The following is a 17858-nucleotide window of genomic DNA, read 5'->3' as shown; positions in this document are numbered from 1 at the left end:
CACCAGTGGCTATTCTGGGCCTGGCCAGATTGGGTATTCTCAATTTGGGAGTCCTGCCACATGTTCTTCAGAGCCCCAAGAGCCCTGCCCACCCATAAATCTATACTGTAGCTACTCAGGCAGTCTTTAGGGAAGAGACAGAGCCCCAGAACCACATGGGCAAGTCTGGATACCATACCGGGCTCAGAGAGCAATCACCTGGGGTGTGTGTGTGTGTGTGAGAGAGAGAGAAAAGATAGGGAACTTATGGGCTTGGTGGGGGCAACTCATTGAACCTGGAACCAGAGCCAGTTTTTATTTAAAATTTATTGTAATGGGGTCCGCGCAAAAGGAGGGAGTGGAGGGTGGGGAACATGCAGGGGACACAGGAACACGATGACATGGCCAGGGCCACAGCGTCAGTCATGGGGAAGAGGGATGAAAAGAAAAGACCAGGGCTGGAGCTGGGGTGGAAGAGGGAAGGGGGAGACACTGGCTGCATTCCCCCACCCCCAGGAAGCACCTCTAGTCCCTGGTTTCCCTCCTTTACCCTGGCCCCCTAAGATTCTATCTCCTGCCTCTGGCCTTAGTGGCTCCTTTTGCTCCCCTTGATTTGTCTTTCCCCTGATGGATTCTCAAGTAGAATGATGTTTAGGGCCTAACCTCAACAACCCTACCTTACAGAAGGTACAATCTTTGCCTTGCCTGCTTCTGCCCATTCTCGGATCTCCCCTTATCCCTCTCTGGGACAATCTTTTGATTTCCCTCTTTCCTCACTTCCCTCCCCCTGGGGGGGAAAAACAACAACAAAAAGAAAGCACCAACTCCCCAGGGAGGGGCAGCAGACAGTAGAGGGAGAAGGCTAAAGGGAGGAGAGCAAGGACCATGAGGGAAAAGGCTCACAAATCCCTGGGAGGGAAGGGCAGGGGGCTGCAGAGAGGAGAAGGGGGGAAGGGCAGTGGCTACTCCTGTTCTCTGCCACCCCTGCCCACTGTCCAGGGGATTTCAACACAACCAGGGGGACAGGTGTGTGTAGGGTCAGCTCTTGACAAGGAGAAGAGAGGAGCAGGAGAAACTGTTAAAACCTAGCGAATTCCCCTAAGAACGCGTTTCTTCTTCCTTTCTGGAGGCTCCTTGGTTGGTGTGTAGTAGTGAGGAGAGGGGAGAGACCGTACCAAGGGACTTTCCTTCATGCTCTCCTCTCACCCATCAACACTGAGCTCACCAGGGCTGGGAGGGAAGTGGCTGAGAGCTCACTGGCACCCCCTCTGCCCCAGAGAGAGAGCCCACAGCTGTGGGAGGGGCTGCCACTGCTGCTGCCGCTGCCGCCGCTGCTGCCGCCGCCGCCGCTGCTGCCGCCATGGGACAAACCTCACCAGTACCTGCAGTGAGAAAGGAAAACACCACCGATCACAGCACAACCTGAATGGCAAGAGCCATGCATGCCTCTTACCCCAATACTGTCCAACTACTTCCCCTGGGACACAGCCGTTGCTCACTTCCTATCTGATCCCCAGGGGCGTGAGCCTGCCTCTTACCAACAGCCCTACAAGGCCCTCCCTGGTCCAGGCTCCCTAACCTGAGTGACAGATGGGTATCCTTGCCTTCCTGAGATCCCCTAATGGGCCCTTTGAACCCCCTTGTCCCACAACCCCGTCCCACCCCCACCCCCAGCCATGCCCCACGCCTTGCCTGGTGGGTGCAGGGGTCCCCCTCAGCAGGTGGGCTGTGGCTGGGGGGCATCTCCCGGGACAGGGGGGGCGGCCCCCCCCCAGATGGGTCTGCATGTGGCCGGCCAGCTGGGCAGGGGTCTTGCAGTGCACGCTGCACAGCTTGCACAGGATGCGGTCAGCCCGCGGGGCCTGGAGCCCATGGTCCTTCACCGCGTGGATGCGCAGGTATGCTGCTGTGGTGAAGCCTATGGGGGGGGGGGGGGCGGATTGGGGTAGGGGGATGGGGGTCAGCCAGGTGGAGACCCCAGAGACGGGGCTGTTCTCCTAGGCTGGGGACGCCCTCTTCAAGATGGCCCTGTCCTCCTCCCACCACATCCTTGATAGGCTGGGGCCAACTACTCTGCTGGGGCTGGTGAGGACAGGCCCTCCCTAGGCTTGGGACCTGGTTTGAGTGGTGCCCATTTCTCAGGGTTGACGCCTGCCTACAGAGTTTCCTCCACTCCACATGGCTGGGAGAGCTCTCTCGGGATGGCCGGACACTTAACTGACGCCTAGCTACTTGAAGGGTTGACTTCTCAGTAGAGACGGCTGTGTCCCCTCCCTCCAATGCCCCAGTCCGCAGCCCAGTTAGTAAACAAGTAGGTTTAAAGCAACTTTTCACCACTACTGGGGCAGGGTGTGTGTTTGTTAAACACCTGCCAATATGTTCCACTTGCCCCAGGAGCTGGAGACAAGAACTTGTGGCTGTGCAGCTGAAACCTTGCCTTCCCACCCTGGGGGATTGGCTCTCCCCGAGACTGCTCCTTTCCCAAAGCAGCAGGCACCACTCCCACTGACCCACGCACACCCAGGAAGTTGAGTCTTTTCTGACATGTCTCCTCCAGCCATGGCTTCTTAGAATTGGTGATGTTCAGTTGTCCCCAGTGCTGCTTTGCTTGCTTCCTGAAGGGCTCTAGATGCCACGAGCTCTTGGCTACAGCACCCTTCACCCACATCCGTGGAAAGGTCACTAGCTCTGTGCCCTCCTCCCTCTGTCCCTGGCCCTCCTGGCATCCCTTAGCATGTACCTTTGTTGCAGAGCTCACAGACATGGTGAGGGCCCTGGCTGTGCACCTTCATGTGGTCCGAAATATAAGCCGAGCTCAGCATCTTGCCACACACATGACATGGCACCTTCTCTTCGTGTCGTACTGTGTGCGCCCGGAGTCGATCCTTCGTAGCAAAAGCTGCCTCACATTTCTGGGGAGGGGGGAGGGGCGTGGGGGGTGTCAAGGAGAGTTAAAGCTTCGGGGAAGGGGGAGAAGGGAGCAAGAGGTTAAAAGGATCAGAGCCTTGGGGGTCTTTGATCTGTAGGAAATGAGAGTGAGATGACAAGGTGGTGAAGAAGGAATGAGAAAATGGAGTGAAAAGGCAAAAAGAAGAGAGAGAAAAAGGGGGTCTGAGAGGCTGAACTCAGGCAGCTACAATGAGGATCAAAATCATGAGAAAACCAGGACAGGAGGAAGCGGGCTTCCTACCTCACATTTGAAGGGCCGCTCTGTCGAGTGCACTTGTCTGACGTGACTGTTGAGGTGATCCGGCCTGCGGATATGTTGGGGTGAGGATTAGGGCTGAGGCTGGGCGGCGGCGGCGCGGGGGGGGGGGGGGGGGGGCGCCCTAAATCTGCCTAGCTTCCTTTAACAGGTCTTTTTCCAAGCCACCAAGCTTTACAGTCCTGCCTGGGCAGGAAATCCCTCCCCCTTGAACCCGCGGCTTCTTCCTCCTCTCCCTCCCCCCCCCCCCCCCCCCCCCCCCGCGGAGAAGACCCACCTCCTTCGCAGAGGCCCACCCCCTGGCTCCCCGGTTACCCGGGAGGCTCCCAGCCTCCTCCCTCCCGGTCCAGCTGGCCTCGCTGCAGTGCCCTGGGTGGCTAGCCCTCCCTCCTGCCCTCCCTCCCTCCCCCCAGCCTGGGCGGCCGAGGCCCCTGCACACCGGGGAGAAGCTCTTGCCACAGTGGGAGCAGTTGTAGGGCTTGTGCACAGCGCCGTCATGTGAGCGCACGTGGTAGCTCATGCGGTCCTTGCGCTTGAAGCGCTGCTGGCACACCGGGCACTGGTAGGGCTTCTCGTCCGAGTGCGACAGCTTGTGCCGGTTCAGGTGGTACACGTCGCGGAAGGCCTTGCCGCACATCTCGCACGCGTGGTTCTTGCGGATGCGCTTGCCCGAGGCCGTGGTGGTCACCACGCCGCCGGCGGCCACGGCGGCCGCGCCGCCGCCCGTGCCGGTCTCGGGCCCGCCGCCGCCGGCGCCGCTCAGCTGGGGCACGCTCAGCAGGGCTCAGGGGGCACCATGGTGGGCATCTTCATGGCGCCCGTGGGGACGCGGCCGGCCTTGGCGCCCGTGTGGGATGGCCTCGTGCCGGCGGAGGTTGTAGCCGTTCTTGAACTCCTTGGCGCACAGGGCGCAGATGTAGGGCCCCTTGCTCTTTGTCTTCTTCTCCAAGGCGGACGCGACGGGGGCCACGGAGACCGTCGAGGTGGGGGCGACGACGGCGGTGGCGGCGGCGGCGGCGATGGTGGCGGCCGCGGGCGGCGGCGGCGGGGGGGCGCGGCCTCGGCGGCGGGGCGCCGACACGGGCGGGGGCGGCGGCGGCGGCGCCGGGGGCTGCTTCAGAGCCGCTGTGTCCACCGTGGAGGCGGCGGCGGCGGCCGGGGGCGCGGTGACCACGGCGGCGGCGGCGGCGGCGGCGGCGGCCGCGGCGGCGGACTCCTGGGCGGCGGCGAGCACCGGGAGCAGATCCACCTGGAGAGACTCGGCCGCCGGGGCCTGCGGCGTGGGCGGGGGCGCCGGCGCGGCCTGCGGGGGACAGCGCGTGTGGGCCCGGGCCTCCGCCCGCCCGCTCGCTCGCGGCCCGCCCGCCGCCCGGCGGCCCCACTCACCTGGAATGGACTCTGGGCGCAGCCCTGGGAGGCAAAGAAGCGGGACTGGAGCTCAGCCCCGACCTGCAGGGGGTTCTGGGCGTGACCCTGAGGTGGCGGGAAGGAGTTCATGAGGCCGCCCACCCCCCCGGGAGTCCAGGCCCAGCACGGGGAAGGGGGGGGGCCAGCAGCGTGCAGGGGAACACGGGGAACATGGCCTCGGCCGTGGCGGGGCCCCGGGGGCTCAGCGAGGGCCGGGGGCGCGGGCCGCGCGGGGCCCGGGCTCGGGGCGCCGCCCCCGGCCGGCCGGGCAGGGCCGCGCCGAACGCATGGCCCGCGGGCCGCCCCGCCGCCGCCGCCGCCGCCGCCGCCGCCCGCGCACCCCGGCCGGCGGGAGGGAGGGCGGGAGGGCGGGAGGAAGGAGGGCGCCTAGCGGGCCGCGGGAGCGCGGCGGGCGGCAGCGACGCCCCCCGGGTGGGGGCGGGAGGCCCCGCGGGGCTGGGGGGCGGGGGCCCGGGTCGGCGGCGGCGGCGGCGGCGGCGGCGGCGGTTGGAGCCCGGCGGGGCGGGGTGGGGGGAGCGAGGGAGCAGCCTCGGCCCCCGCCGCGCGCGCTCCCAGCCGGCGCCTCGGGGAGGGCGGGGGAGGGCGCGAGGGAGGGAGGGGGACAGCTGCGCGCGCACCGGGCGCGCGGAGGGGGGGGTGGGGACGAGAGGGAGGGCGGGCGGGCAGGAGGGGGGTGTGGGCAGGGGGTGGGGGCGGGGGAGGGGGTTGTTACCTGGAAGATGAAGCTGCTCCAGTTGCTGGGATCCATGGCGGAGGGAGGAGGGAGGTGGCTCGCGCTCACCCCGGGGCGGGAGGAGGCGGCGGCGGCGGCGGCGGTGGGGGGAGGGGAGCCCGGGAGGAGGCGCGCGGGGCGGGCGGGCGGGCGGGGGGGAGGAGGGTGGGGGGGAGCGGAGCACACTGCGCGCGGGGGAGGGCGGGCGGGGGGCGCGAGGACACACCAGAGGCTGGAGCGAGCGCGAGCGCGCGCGAGGCCAGCGGGAGGGGGGAGGCTCGGGAGGGACTCTGGCGGGAGGAGGGACGGGGGAGCCACCCGGCAGCCCGAGCCACCCCGAGCGCGAGACCCCCGAGACGGCCGCGGATTGGCTGGCGACGGCGCAGGTGGTGGGCGCGCGGGAGACAGGGCGGCTTCTCTTCTTTTCCCCCTTTCAACGATTCCACCCACCCCCCCCACTTCCCTCCGCCAGTGGCCGTTATTTCGCGCGCACGCGCACACAACACCGCTGTCGTCGTCGAGCCTGAGCAGGGGGGAGCGCGCGCCGGCGCTACGGATGGGGCGGGGCCAAACGCGAGGCGCGTGCCCGCCTAACGGTCGCCCTCGGGTCTTCGGCTTCGGTGTTTTGTTCCCTATCGGCCACCGTCTTCTTCCCCAACCCAGAGGTTTATTTACAATCTTGCCAGTCTGGGTCGTAGTTTCCTCAAAGATGGCGCCTGGAGTTCACAGGAACGGACCGTGGCCGACCCCCAGACACCACTGTATCTCAACTCCCCTACCTCCCCCCCCCCCAAAAAAAGAGTCAGGCTGCAGCTCGGGGTAGAGACTGTATTTACACAAAGCGCGGTGGCGGGGCGGGCGGGCGGCGTCAGCGGGGCGCGCAGCGCGGGCCGGCCAGCAGGCTCAGGAGGTTGGCCTGCAACACAGGAGGGCAGAGCGGTCAGGGCGGGCGGCGCCGCGCCGGCGGGCCGCGGGGGGGGGCGGCGCCGCGCTCACCTTGAGGAAGGTCTCCACCTGCTTGGCAGACATGCCTTCCACGCGCTCCAGGTCCTCCACCTGCGGAACGCGGAACGAGCGCGGCCGTGGAAGCCGGGGAGGGGGGGAGGGGGAGGGGGGAGGGAGGGCCGCGCGCCCCGCCCCCTTCCCATCCCCCCCCCCGCCCCCTTCCCATCCCCCCCCCCCCCCCCCCGCCCCTCCACCCCGCCCGCCGCCAGGTACCTGGCTGAAGGGCCCGTGCAGCTCCCTCCAGCCCACGATGAGTTGCGCCTTCTTCTGGCCGATGCGCTGCAGGCCGCGCAGGTCGCGGGCCGAGCCTTTGTTCAGCAGATCCAGTATTTTTTGGCGCCCCTGGGCCAGAAGCTCCGGGCTGAGCTCGAGGTCCCAGCAGTCCTCGCCCTGGTCGGGCTGGGAGGCCTGTGCCTCTAGCTGCGAGTGAGTGACAGGGCAGGCAGCTCAGACGCCGGCAAGACCGCTGCTCACTTCACTCCACAGTGGCCCCCCTCTCTCCCAGTTAAGGGGAGACCCAGTGACGTAGTAGACATGAAGCACAGAGCACACTCTTACACCTCCCTCAGGCTAGGAGGTGCAGCCCCACTAGAGGTCCCGGGCTGGAGGAGATAGCACGGGGGGGGGGGGGGGGGGGGGGAGGCAGTCAATACCACCGCCCCCACCTTGAGTCCTCACCGTTGTGGGAGTGCTTCTAGTCTGTCACTTGGGGTGCAGTGTAGGTGTGGGGGGCAGTACTGAGATTGAGTCCTTAGGTCATACTAAGTTTGCAGAGCAGGCAAGAGCCAGGCTACTGAGTGGGCAGACATCCTTTCCGCTGGATACAGCCACACCACTGCATTTCTCCCTAAAGGCTGTGGAGGCACCATCACCCCCATGTAGAGGGGTAGAGCTGCAAATATTGGAGCTAGCAGGCTGTGAGATAAGGCCAGTGCTCTTCCCCTAGAACTCAACACCCCTAACTAAATTCACTACCCCTAAAGGGTCCTGGCTGAAAATGTAGCTTGGACTCCCAATGTCACCTTTCTTTTCCGGCCTTTCTTCTTCAGGATGTGGATCGTGGCATTTGGGGATGCTGCCTGTTCCTGAACTGAAAGCAAGAATTGCAAGTGAGCCAGATCACAAGCTCCCTTGTAGCTACTAGCTTCTCCTGAGATCCCCTCCACTCTTGTATGGTCAGTCCTGGGACCTAACTCAGGGCCTAGGCCACTGCCCCTGAGGTTTTGTGCTGAAGGCTAGCACTCTACCACTAGAGCCACAGTTTCACTTGGGCTTTTTTTGAAGTTTTCTCCAATTAACTACCAAAAAGCAGGAAAGCAGGGCTCTCTTGCTCAGGCTAACTTTGAACCAAGATTTTCAAATCTCAGCCTCCCAAGTAGCTAGGATTACAGGCATGAACCACTGGCAATCTGCTTGAGTTAACTTTTTGTGGCTCCCACAAGACCAGTAGGTCTTAGTTGTTCTTGAGTTATAATCAGTCTGCCCCTGACTGTTCTTTCACACCAAGGGCAGAGCCCCAGTGCTCCTGCAGATCGTCCTCAGTCCTCCTTAGGGCTAGCATGTGCTAGGAGGATATGAATAACATGAGGACATCCCTCCCTCATGGGACATGGGTTTTCTGGGCCCTGCTTACTTACGTAGCTGTAGGGGCATTACCACAGCCTTTTTCAGAGGCTTTGCCACTGTGACTGTGCGACCGGGAAGGGGTCGGAGCATTGTAAGGGTGCAGTTTTCCTTCCCCTTTGTGTGTAAAGCTTCCTGAGACATCATCTTGGCTTCCAGTTCTTTTTGCTTCATCTTAAGCCTCTGTTGGAAAGGATCAGGGAGAGATGTGACCCAGATCACACTGCATGGCAGCTGAGTAAGAAGGTGAGTAATCAGAGCTTCTGAGGTTGAAGAAAACAGGGATTGAACCAATAGAAGAGGCTATTAGGAAACAGATGGAGACTGTTTCTAATGATCAGGGGGCTGTCTAGCAGTGGAAAGACTCTGGAAATGCTGAAGAAAGATTTGTTCTCAGCATGAGCTAGGTTTTTTTTTTTGGTCCGGTCGTGGGGCCTGAACTCTGGGCCTGGGCACTGTCCCTCAGCTCTTCAGCTCAAGGCTAGTACTCTACCACTTGAGCCACAGTGCCACTTCCGGCTTTTTTTTTTCTTTTTGCTTATGTGGGGCTGAGGAATCGAACCCAGGGCCTCGAGCATGCCAGGCAAGCACTCTACCACGAGCCACCTTCCCAGCCCCTAAGCTAGATTTTTATGTGTGTAAGTTTTTGTTTTTTGTTGGTCATGGGGCTTGAACTCTGGGCCTGGGCACTGTCCCTCAGCTCTTCAGCTCAAGGGGAGGGCTCTACCACTTGAGTCACAGCACCACTTCCGGCTTTCTGGTGGTTTATTGGAGATAAGAGTCTCTTGGACTTTGCTGCCTGGGCTAGCTTTGAACCTCGGTCCTCAGATCTCAGCCTCCTGAGTAGCTAGGATTACGGGCGTGAGCCACCAATGCCCAGTTCTTTTATTTGGTATCTTTCCTTTTACCTCTTCACATCAAATTGTGATTCTTTTTCAGAGTTCAGCTATGTCAAGGACATTTGAAAGGCAGTAAACATGCAGTGTTGGGTGAAAACTGGACTCCAGATAGCAGTCCTCTGTGTCCAAAGAGCCTAGAACTGCTCCTCAAGGCTATAGGAATCCTAGCCCACCTTACTTCAGCACTTACTTCAATCTCCAAGTCTTTCTGCTCCACTGTCTTAATGAGCTCCATCCGCTCTCGCCTGGGGGTACTCAGGAGAGAAGTCCCTTGGCACCCTTGGGAGCCCAGCAATTGGTCCAGGTTGAGGAGGCGCTCTAGCATGGCTGGGTCCATGTTGCTTAGCTTCTGCAGGGGACTTAGCAAAGAGGTTATAGTTATTCTCTATCTTCCTTCTATTTCACCACCTTCACCAACAGGACTCTTTTTTTGTTTTTTGTTTTGGTCAGCCATAGGACTTGACCTCTGGGCCTAGGCACTGTCCCTGAGCTCTTCAGCTCAAGGCAAGTGCTCTACCACTTGAGCCACAGTGCCACTTCGGGTTTTCTGGTGATTTACTAAAGAGTCTCACATTCTTTCCTGTCCAGGCTGGCTTTGAACTGCGATCCTCAGATCTCAGCCTCCTGAGTAGCTAGGAATACAGGCATGAGCTACTGGCACCCAGTTTGAGATCCCTTTTTATCATGTCTTAACTTGATAAATCTTGTTCAAGAACCCTAATGTTCATTTGCCAAACAAGTCAACCAAAAAGCAGGTCTTGAGTTCAAACCTCAGCATTGGCACCAAAAGAAAAAGATGCACTGTAATTATATATAGACATGTTGAACTGAAACCTTTTTGTACAACTACTTAAATAAAAAACTTTTAAGTCAGTTTGATGCCTCCTTTCCCACAATGCCTAGTTTGTGCAGCTTCTTTGCTCTACTGTGAACTAGATTCTCAAGACTGTCCTGCTCTTCATGTGTAAATGTGCGGAACAAATGCTTTCAGTAATTTTTTCCTTGGGGCTCACAGAATAAGCAGATTCCTCCCTAATTCTCTCCAGATTATCTACCTGGCATCATACACACATGTTTTTACATTTCCCCTTGTGAAACATAAACCTCTAAGGCCAGAGCCTATCTAGGTCAGACAAACCCCATCTTGGAGTCTGTCCTAGGCTATTGCCTTTTTGGCAAAGAGTTTGCCTATTCAAAGTAATGCAGTTGTTTGTTTCAGTTGTGTACAAACTGAAGGGATTATTGGCACATGCTTAGAAAAGAACAGAATGACATGAGGCTATGAGTGTATTAACACTTTTTGTGTATAGCATCTCCCTCAACTAGAACCAGCCCCCTGGAGCAGAATTGTACACTTAATTCTTTTTTTTTTTTTTTTTTTGGGGGGGGGGGGGGGGGTCCGGTTGTGGGGCCTGGGCACTATCCCTCAGCTCTTCAGCTCAAGGCTAGCACTCTACCACTTGAGCCACCTTCCCAGCCCTTGTACACTTAATTCTTAGCCTTCTTGGGTCACTTCTATTTAGCATTTACATGGTTTAGAATTTTTTTTTTTGTCTTGTCAGTCGTGGGTGTTGAACTCTGGGCCTGGTGCTGTCCCTCGGCTCTTCAGCTCAAGGCTAGCACTCTACCACTTGAAACACAGCGCCACTTCCAGCTTTTCTGTTTATGTGGTGCTGAGGAATCGAACCCAGGGCCTCATGCATGCGAGGCAAGCACTCTACCACTGAGCCAACCTCCTAGCCCATGGTTTCGAGTCTTTAGGATAGTGGTAGAAACAAGGCAAAACTAACACTGCAACTGACTCCTTGGAGTCAATGGCGATAGAGAAAGCAAGACTACTGAACAGAGGTGATTGAGCATCAGTATACACTGGGTATGAGGTAGAGTGATCAGAACTATACACTAGGCATGGGCAATCAGAACTGGAGGGGGAGGCTATTCAGGATCTGAGAGAGGCTTCTGGCTTCCTTAGACCCCTAAAGCACATGGGAACCCAGAACCTTTGCCTAAGGGTTGGGAATTATTAGGCAATCATGTATATTCCCCAGAGCTCACAAAGAATAAAGGCAGCAGATAAAAGCTGCCATTTTTAAGTTTTTAACTCCCATTTCCTGCTTGGGGAGTAGCAAATGTTTATTATAATAAACTCACTTTCCCACTTCAAAAAAAGAGGCTTCCTTAGGATGGCGGGTAGAAACACAATTATGTTAAGACAACCACCTCCTTGAAGACCACCCTGCTGTAGAGGGTGGTCTCTAGCCCAGAGAGGTCTGGGCACATTTCTCCATCTTCTGTCTCCTTTGAGTTGCTGTTATCCTTGACCTGAAAGATCTGATCCAGAAGCAAAAATGCTCCTTCAGATGCCTCAAAAATGTGAGCATTTGTTCATGGCACAGAGGTTAGAAAATGAAAAGAGGGAGACCAGAGGTGCAAGAAAGAAGCCTCTCTGGGTTCCCAAGACAGCAATATTGAGTATAGGTACATCTTGCCACTTTAGTGAATTATATAGAGGAGGACCTGGAATTAATTCACTGGGCAAGGAACACGTTCACAGTTGTCTCAGCTGAAGGATCTGACAGGCTAAACCCACAACTGCTACACAGACATCCCAGCTCTACCTGCAGGGAAGGGGGTACACTTGAGTCCCTACTGCTTACCTGAGCTTCTGGGAGGCAGGGGCAGGAGCTGCTGTGGGTTCAGGACTCTCAATCTCTTCTTCCTCAGAACTTCGGGCTTTCTTTGCCTCTGATGGGCCTAGCAACTCTTTCTGGGACAGCTTAACAGGTGCCAAGGCTAGGGAAAGATTGGAGGAGATATAAAGGGGAATGGAGTTGTCAGCCTGTGCTGATACATGGTAGCTTCAGAAGACTCTTCCTCCAAACATGGCCTTTCCACTCCTGCCTACCCTAGTTCTCACCATGAGGCTGAAGGCTTTCATTGGTGAAAGGCCTGTTGATCACCTCCTTGGACCTAGCAGCGAAGTTGAGTGCAGAGACTGTGTCTAGATAGAAGCGTCTTTCAGGGGCAATGTTGGCAATGAGGATGCTGTGGGCTGAGCCACCCAGAGAGTCCTGAGGGGTAGAGAATGAAGTGGATGGATCAGAATCTCAATCTTCTCATTGCTTGGTTGTTATGCCCTTGCCCCGCCCCACCCCCAGAAAGCCTCAGAACCACCTCATCCAGCCCCTTTTGCCCGGACATGGGTGGGCCTGACCTGCAATAGTCGAGTGAGCTTGCTGTCCCTGTAAGGCACACGAGGGAGGCCCTTGTTCAGTGCATCCACCACCTTGCCCAGTACAAAGAGAGAGGTATTGATGGCTCCACTCTCTTTGAGCCGAAGGCCCTGGTTGCCAGTGCGCCGGTTGTCCTCTGAGCCAGCCAAGTCAATCAGGTAAAGTTTTCCTTCCCGCTGGCGAAATGGGGCCAGACGCTCCCGCTGATCCACCTGAGGGATGGGCAAGAACCCCAGGCTTAGCTCAAGCTCCATGGGCCTCCCAGATCCTCACCTGCCCTCTGTCAGTGGGCTTCACCTTGACTAAGAGCACTGCATGACTGCGGGAGGAGCGCTGATTGAGACGGGTAGCTCCTACAGTCCGATTTCCACTGGCTGGCAGGAAGTGTCGCTCAAAATCAACAAAGCTAGTGATGGGCTTCTGCTTAAGGCCTGGAATCAGGATGTTTCCCCGATAGTCTTCTCGGATCACTAGGTCTCCTGATGCAGGGTCCAAGAGGTCTAATACCTATTTAAGCAATGGCAAGTAAGGCTAATTCTCCATATATAGGCTGCTTTGCTTCTAGAGACCAGTCTCCTTTTTACTCTGTTGACTTCCACAGTTGTCCCATCTGCTACCCCAATTATATCTTTCCAAGTCTCACCTAACCTCTTTACTAGAGCAGAACCCTGTCTTACTTTTGATATTTTGTCTCCTCCATCCCCAACCAGAGGTAGGCTTTACCTTTTCCTGGTAGATCTCTAAGTAGGACATAGTGACAGAGAGGTCCCATGGCCGGCCCTCAGCGCCTTCCTCCCTTGTGAGCTGTAGGAGGTCCATGAGAGCCCGGGGAATTACTCCTGGTTGTTCTGGGCTGCCCAGCATTGTATGTGTCTTTCCTAGGTGAAGAGTACAAAAACTAAAGTTTTCTTCTTTTCCCTAACCCTTTTTGGCTATGGTTATTCCCTTCAGGCTTTCTTACCTGCCCCAGTAGGTCCATAGGCCAGCACACTGGCATTCTGCCCTTCCAGCAAGTGCCTTAGGATGGGCTGCACTGAACCTGCATAGATATCCTGCTGAGAGCTCCTCTCTCCATAGAAGGCATCAAACCTGGAGACAGGCAGATTGGAAGGCATTAGCACAGGATTCTACTGATACCCAGACTTAAAAGATAGTTGCTTCAAATTTAAAAGAAAATATTCCTTATACAAAGACTACAAATATCCACTGAACACATACTGTTCTAGTCTCTACTGGAGTTAGGGAAAGTGAAATGAATCTGATAATGCTCTTGGAGGATTTGCAATCTTGTGGGACAAATACCTATAGCTCATTGTGACTCAAGAACTAAAGATGAGAATGCATTAGAATAACGAATTTTGTTGCAGGAAAGATGGAAATATAGCAAACAGTCAAGACATGGTGTAAAAAAATGGACTTTTTAATCTTTTTTACATGCAGCACATATAGAAATATCTGCAAGCCAGGCACTGGTGGCTCACACATGTATCCTAGCTACTCAGGAGGCTGAGATCTGAAGATTATGGTTCTGTGAGATTCTTATCTCCAATAAAAATGCTCAGAAAAAGCCAGAGGTGGCTCAAGTGATAGAGCACTAGCTTTGAGCAAAAGAAGCTCAGGGACAGCACCCAGGCCCAGAGTTCCAGCCCAGGCCCGGCAAAATAAATAAATAATAAAAAAATAAAGAAACATATCATCTGCTTATCAAAGAGGTAAAAAAGATGACACTGCTTATAAACTGATCTAGATTGAAGACAACTGTACACCTATTCACTGCATTCCATAGGGGAAGCTATGGTTTAGATTACAACAGGAAATTTAGTACATATTGATAAGTAAAGCTGTAGAGAAATTGAAGCCAAATTATTAAGGGCCAAGAATTAAGAACCAAATAACTTTTTGCAAAGAGACAGTAAATACTTTCAGCTTTGTGGGTCATGTAGTTCTTTTCAAAACAACTTAATTCTGGGACTACTCAAAAGTAGCTACAGCCAGGTGGCTCATGCCTGTAATCCTAGCTACCCAGGAGGCTGAGATCTGTCTTATAGTTTAAAGCAGCCAGGCAAGAAACTTCTTGAGACTCTTATCTCTAATTAACTAGAAAAAAGATGGAAGTGGAAATGTAGCTCAAGTAGTGGAATGCCAGTCTTGAGTTAAAAAAAAAAATCTTAAGGAAACAATGCCAAGGTCCTGAGTTCAAGCCCCAGTATGGGCAACAGCACCCCCACAAAAAAAAAAAAAAAAAAAAGCAGCTATAGACAATAGGTAGATAAACAAATACAACTTTATTTACAAAAGGATTCCAGAGGCTTCCCAGCCCCTGGCTATGTTCTCTCACCATACATCCCCCAGGCAATTCTTGTGACTCCTCTCATCCCCTTTGTAGTTTTATGTCTGATTCCGCTTCCAGTCTTTCCCTACAGTATCTCACGGAGGACCTATCACTGTTTGCACCACAAATATTTCCCAAACAAATGAAGGTTCAAAAAACAAAGCTGTGTTAAGGAGGGAGCAGAATCCTGGAAGGCTAGTGTGAGAAACTAGGCAGTATATAATAATGTGAGCAGACCGAAGAGAGGGATGGAAGAGTGGCCTGAACCTTACTGGTATTTCAGAGTCTCTTGGTAATTCCTCCAGTTGGCAACCTCAAGAGAGCAGCTGTCTAAGCCTCGTACGCAGGGGGGTTCACTTGCTCCAGCTGCTCCTTCCACAAATGGCCGAAGTCTCACAGCCACCCTTACTCGAGCTGGAGGTGGACGTCGGCCACTCCCCATCTTGCTTAGATGACAGCGACTAGCCCCTGAAGGAGAGAAGATGAGTTTTAAGCATGAAAGGATGATGGTAGCAGAGATGAAGCACTTTCTACCCTGAACATGCTGTGGGCACACCTCAAACTCAGCAGTAACAGCAGGTTGAGTGGGGTGCAGAGCAATGTTCACAATCACCTGGGTGATCTTATTAAAATTTGGATTCAGTGTTAGTTCCTGGAACAATATCTGAAGATTTTGCTTCCTCTGTACTGGGATTTAAACTCAGTTTTATACTTGCTAGGAAGGTGTTCTACCACTTCAGCCATTGCCCCAGCCCAACAATGGTTTCTCTTGATGGAAGGAAAGGGAGGATCATGTGAGTGAATGTGTGTGTTGTTGTTGTTATCTAGTTCTGTAATGTTTTTCATTAAAAAAAAAAAAAGATACCATGATATCCTTCTTTGGAAGGGATCAGGTTGAAGAGCAGTCCCCAATAGTTGCCTGTCCTAGTTCACTCTGCAAAAGGTACTGATATACAGCTCTTTTCTAATAAGCTTCACTTGCTTCTGATGACTAAATCTAAGCCATATGAAAAACAACAACAACAAAAACCAAACACAACATATGGATTCTTTTGATCACCAGAAAACATAATGAAGATAAAACTAAAAACAAACAAATAGCTGGGCACTGGAAGCTCATAGCCACCTAGTAAAAGCAGCCCAGGCCAGGAAATTACATGAGACTCTTATCTCCAATTAATCATCAAAAAGTCACAAGTGGTACTGTGGCTCCAGTGGTAGAATGTTAGTTTTGAGGAAAAAGCTAAAGGACATCACTTAGGCCCTGAGTTCAAGCCCCAGTACTGGAGTATACATGTGCATACCTCTTACCACAGTTTCCTAGGCATTCTGGTCCTAAGATTACAAGCATGTGCCACCATATAAGGAGTTGACTCTTTTTTTTCCTTTTTTTTTTTTTTTTGGCTGGTTCTGGGGACTCAGGTCCTAGGCACTGCCACTGAGCTTCTTTTGCTCAAGGCTAGTGCTCTACCAATTGAGCTATATCGCCACTTCCAGCTTTTTCTCAGTAGTCTGTTGGAGATAAGGGTCTCATGGATTTTCTTGGCAGGGCTGGCTTCAAACTGTGATCCTCAGATCTCAGCCTCCTGAGTAACTAGGATTACAGGTGTGAGCCACTAGTGCCTGATTGACTCTTTTTGTTGTTGTTGGTTGTGGGGCTTGAATTCTGGGCCTGAGCACTGTCCCTCAGCTCTTCAGCTCAAGGCTAGCACTCTACCACTTGAGCCACAGCATCACTTCCTCTCCTTTTTGTATGAAAAATACAGCAAGAGGGTATCTTTGGCCTTTTTTTTGGGGGGGGGGGGGGGAAGGGGAGGGTTGTTGGTCATGGGACTTGAATCTGTGCCTGGACGCTGTCCCTCAGTTCTTCAGCTAAAGGCAAGTGCTCTACCATTTGAGCCACTGTGCCACTTCCAGTTTTCTGAGTGGTTTTTTTGGAGATAAGAGTCTCACAGACTTTCCTACCTGGGCTGGCTTTAAACTGAGATCCTCAGATCTCAGCATCTTGAGTACCTAGGATTACAGGTGTGAGCCACGGGTGCTCAACCTCTTTGGCCTTCTTTATAACATTAGGTGTTCTTCCAATTCAAAGCCTACCAATTTTTTTGAAATCCACTTCAAATATTTTCTTGTTTTTATTTTTTGGTCTTGGTATTAGAACTTGAACTCAGGACCAGATGGGCTCTCTACCACTTGAGCCACACCTCCAGTTCGAAATATCACTTTCTTAATGAAGCGCCCCAGCATATCCAAGGGTATATATCAGATTCTACACTATAGCAGCTTATAGATACCGTCAAGGTATTACACTTGTTTATGAGACTACTGAAACAGACTAAGTTCTTCTAGGGAAGGAGCAAGGGCACTTTAATACTTACCATGAATCAGTGGGTCTAAGAAGGATGAAGGGAGCTTATGTCTAGGCAGGAATACTTGTACATAATAGTTAAAGGGCAGAAGTTCTCGAATCAAATTGCCTGAATGTGAATACAGGCCCCAATATTTACTAGTTACGTTAAATGTGAGCAAGCTATTTAACACAATAATGCCTGGCTTCCCCTGGCACTTAGCAAGGAAGGGCTCAATATGGGTTAGACATGCTCCTACATGTTTTTGTTTCCCCTAGGAGCCTGAGGACAGGAAGGATGATCACAGACCCAATTCTCCACTACCGGCTTTCCCAGCTTGGGCTGGCTTTGAACCTCGATCTTCAGGTCTCAGCCTCCTAAGTAACTAGGATTAGACGCATAAGCCACAGATGTCGGGCTTCCAACCCTTTTCTGTGATCACATACTGCCACTATCCTCACTTTGCAGACGAAAGTGAAGCTCACAAAGGGAAAGGTTGAAGCCAAACGCTTGGGCCTGGCGGGGCGTCCACTTAGGTCAACTGACCCGAGCACAGCACCGGAAAACAGCGCGGCACGGGCGGCCTGACGCCCGGGGACCCCCCCACCCCCGCCCCGGCCCCACCCTGGACTCTCCCAGACAGCCGCGGAGCCGGGGCCAGACTCCGACACACTGCCCTGGGAGGCTTCTAATCTTCAGTACCCCGTTACGCCTGCGTACCTGAAGCGGCCGCCGCCATCTCGCGTCGCCTGAGAGGCGCCGAGGCCTCGGCGTCCATTCCACACCCTCCCGAGGGCCCGCCTTTCACATTCGAATTTCGCGGAGCCCCGCCCCTCTCCGGGGCACCACCAATCACCACTAGGCGCTTCCGGAAGCCCGAGCTGGTGACCAGAGACTATCCCGCCCTCTCGGGCTCACTTCCGGATCCTGCGGAGGAAAACCAACCTCGGGCGGAGGATGCGTGCGCTCTCACGTTGGCGGCGCAGCTGTTGACGTCAGCGCCGCGCTCGCGGGCAAGGCCTGCGCGCCTGCCCCGGGAAGTTCCTGCGCGCTCAGCTGCCTGCGCCTCTGGCTCTGGTGCTTCCAGGCCTAGG

At 54.9% G+C, this 17858-nt stretch overlaps 2 protein-coding genes across 2 annotated transcripts; both read right to left on the bottom strand.

Annotated features, from left to right (window-relative positions):
* Positions 1-288: 288 nt before the first annotated feature.
* Maz (MYC associated zinc finger protein) lies at positions 289-5420 on the bottom strand. The gene is given in 8 exon segments (XM_042666885.1): positions 289-1361; positions 2720-2891; positions 3170-3234; positions 3626-3968; positions 3971-4036; positions 4038-4487; positions 4571-4657; positions 5325-5420. Coding segments are annotated over 8 exon segments (1380 nt in total). The 5' UTR covers positions 5361-5420; the 3' UTR covers positions 289-1200.
* A 718-nt stretch (positions 5421-6138) lies between these two features.
* Positions 6139-17558, bottom strand: Kif22 (kinesin family member 22). The gene is made up of 14 exons (XM_042666882.1): positions 17485-17558; positions 14689-14884; positions 13046-13173; positions 12808-12962; positions 12382-12591; positions 12066-12296; positions 11769-11922; positions 11509-11644; positions 9042-9210; positions 7967-8135; positions 7352-7419; positions 6543-6749; positions 6321-6380; positions 6139-6240 (listed from the first exon to the last, which is right to left on the bottom strand). The coding sequence occupies exons 1-14, from the start codon at positions 17540-17542 to the stop codon at positions 6193-6195; spliced, it is 1989 nt and encodes a 662-aa protein (XP_042522816.1). The 5' UTR covers positions 17543-17558; the 3' UTR covers positions 6139-6192.
* Between the last annotated feature and the right edge of the window lie 300 nt (positions 17559-17858).

Source organism: Dipodomys spectabilis, unplaced genomic scaffold (assembly GCF_019054845.1).
Source record: "Dipodomys spectabilis isolate Male_0828 unplaced genomic scaffold, ASM1905484v1 ptg000366l, whole genome shotgun sequence".
In the NCBI taxonomy this organism is placed as follows: Eukaryota; Metazoa; Chordata; class Mammalia; order Rodentia; family Heteromyidae; genus Dipodomys; species Dipodomys spectabilis.
The sequence above is the reverse complement of the archived record's forward strand: the minus strand, read 5'-3'. Positions and strand labels throughout refer to the sequence as shown.

Excerpts from the sequence above, each read along its gene's own strand:
- Kif22 (XM_042666882.1), bottom strand. The coding sequence starts at position 17,542 with ATGGACGCCGAGGCCTCGGCGCCTCTCAGGCGACGCGAGATGGCGGCG. Across the intron at positions 14,885-17,484 it reads GATGGCGGCGGCCGCTTCAG|GGGCTAGTCGCTGTCATCTA; the intron begins GTACGCAGGCGT and ends TCTCTCCTTCAG. Across the intron at positions 6,750-7,351 it reads AGAAAGGCCGGAAAAGAAAG|CTAGAGGCACAGGCCTCCCA; the intron begins GTGACATTGGGA and ends ACTCACTCGCAG.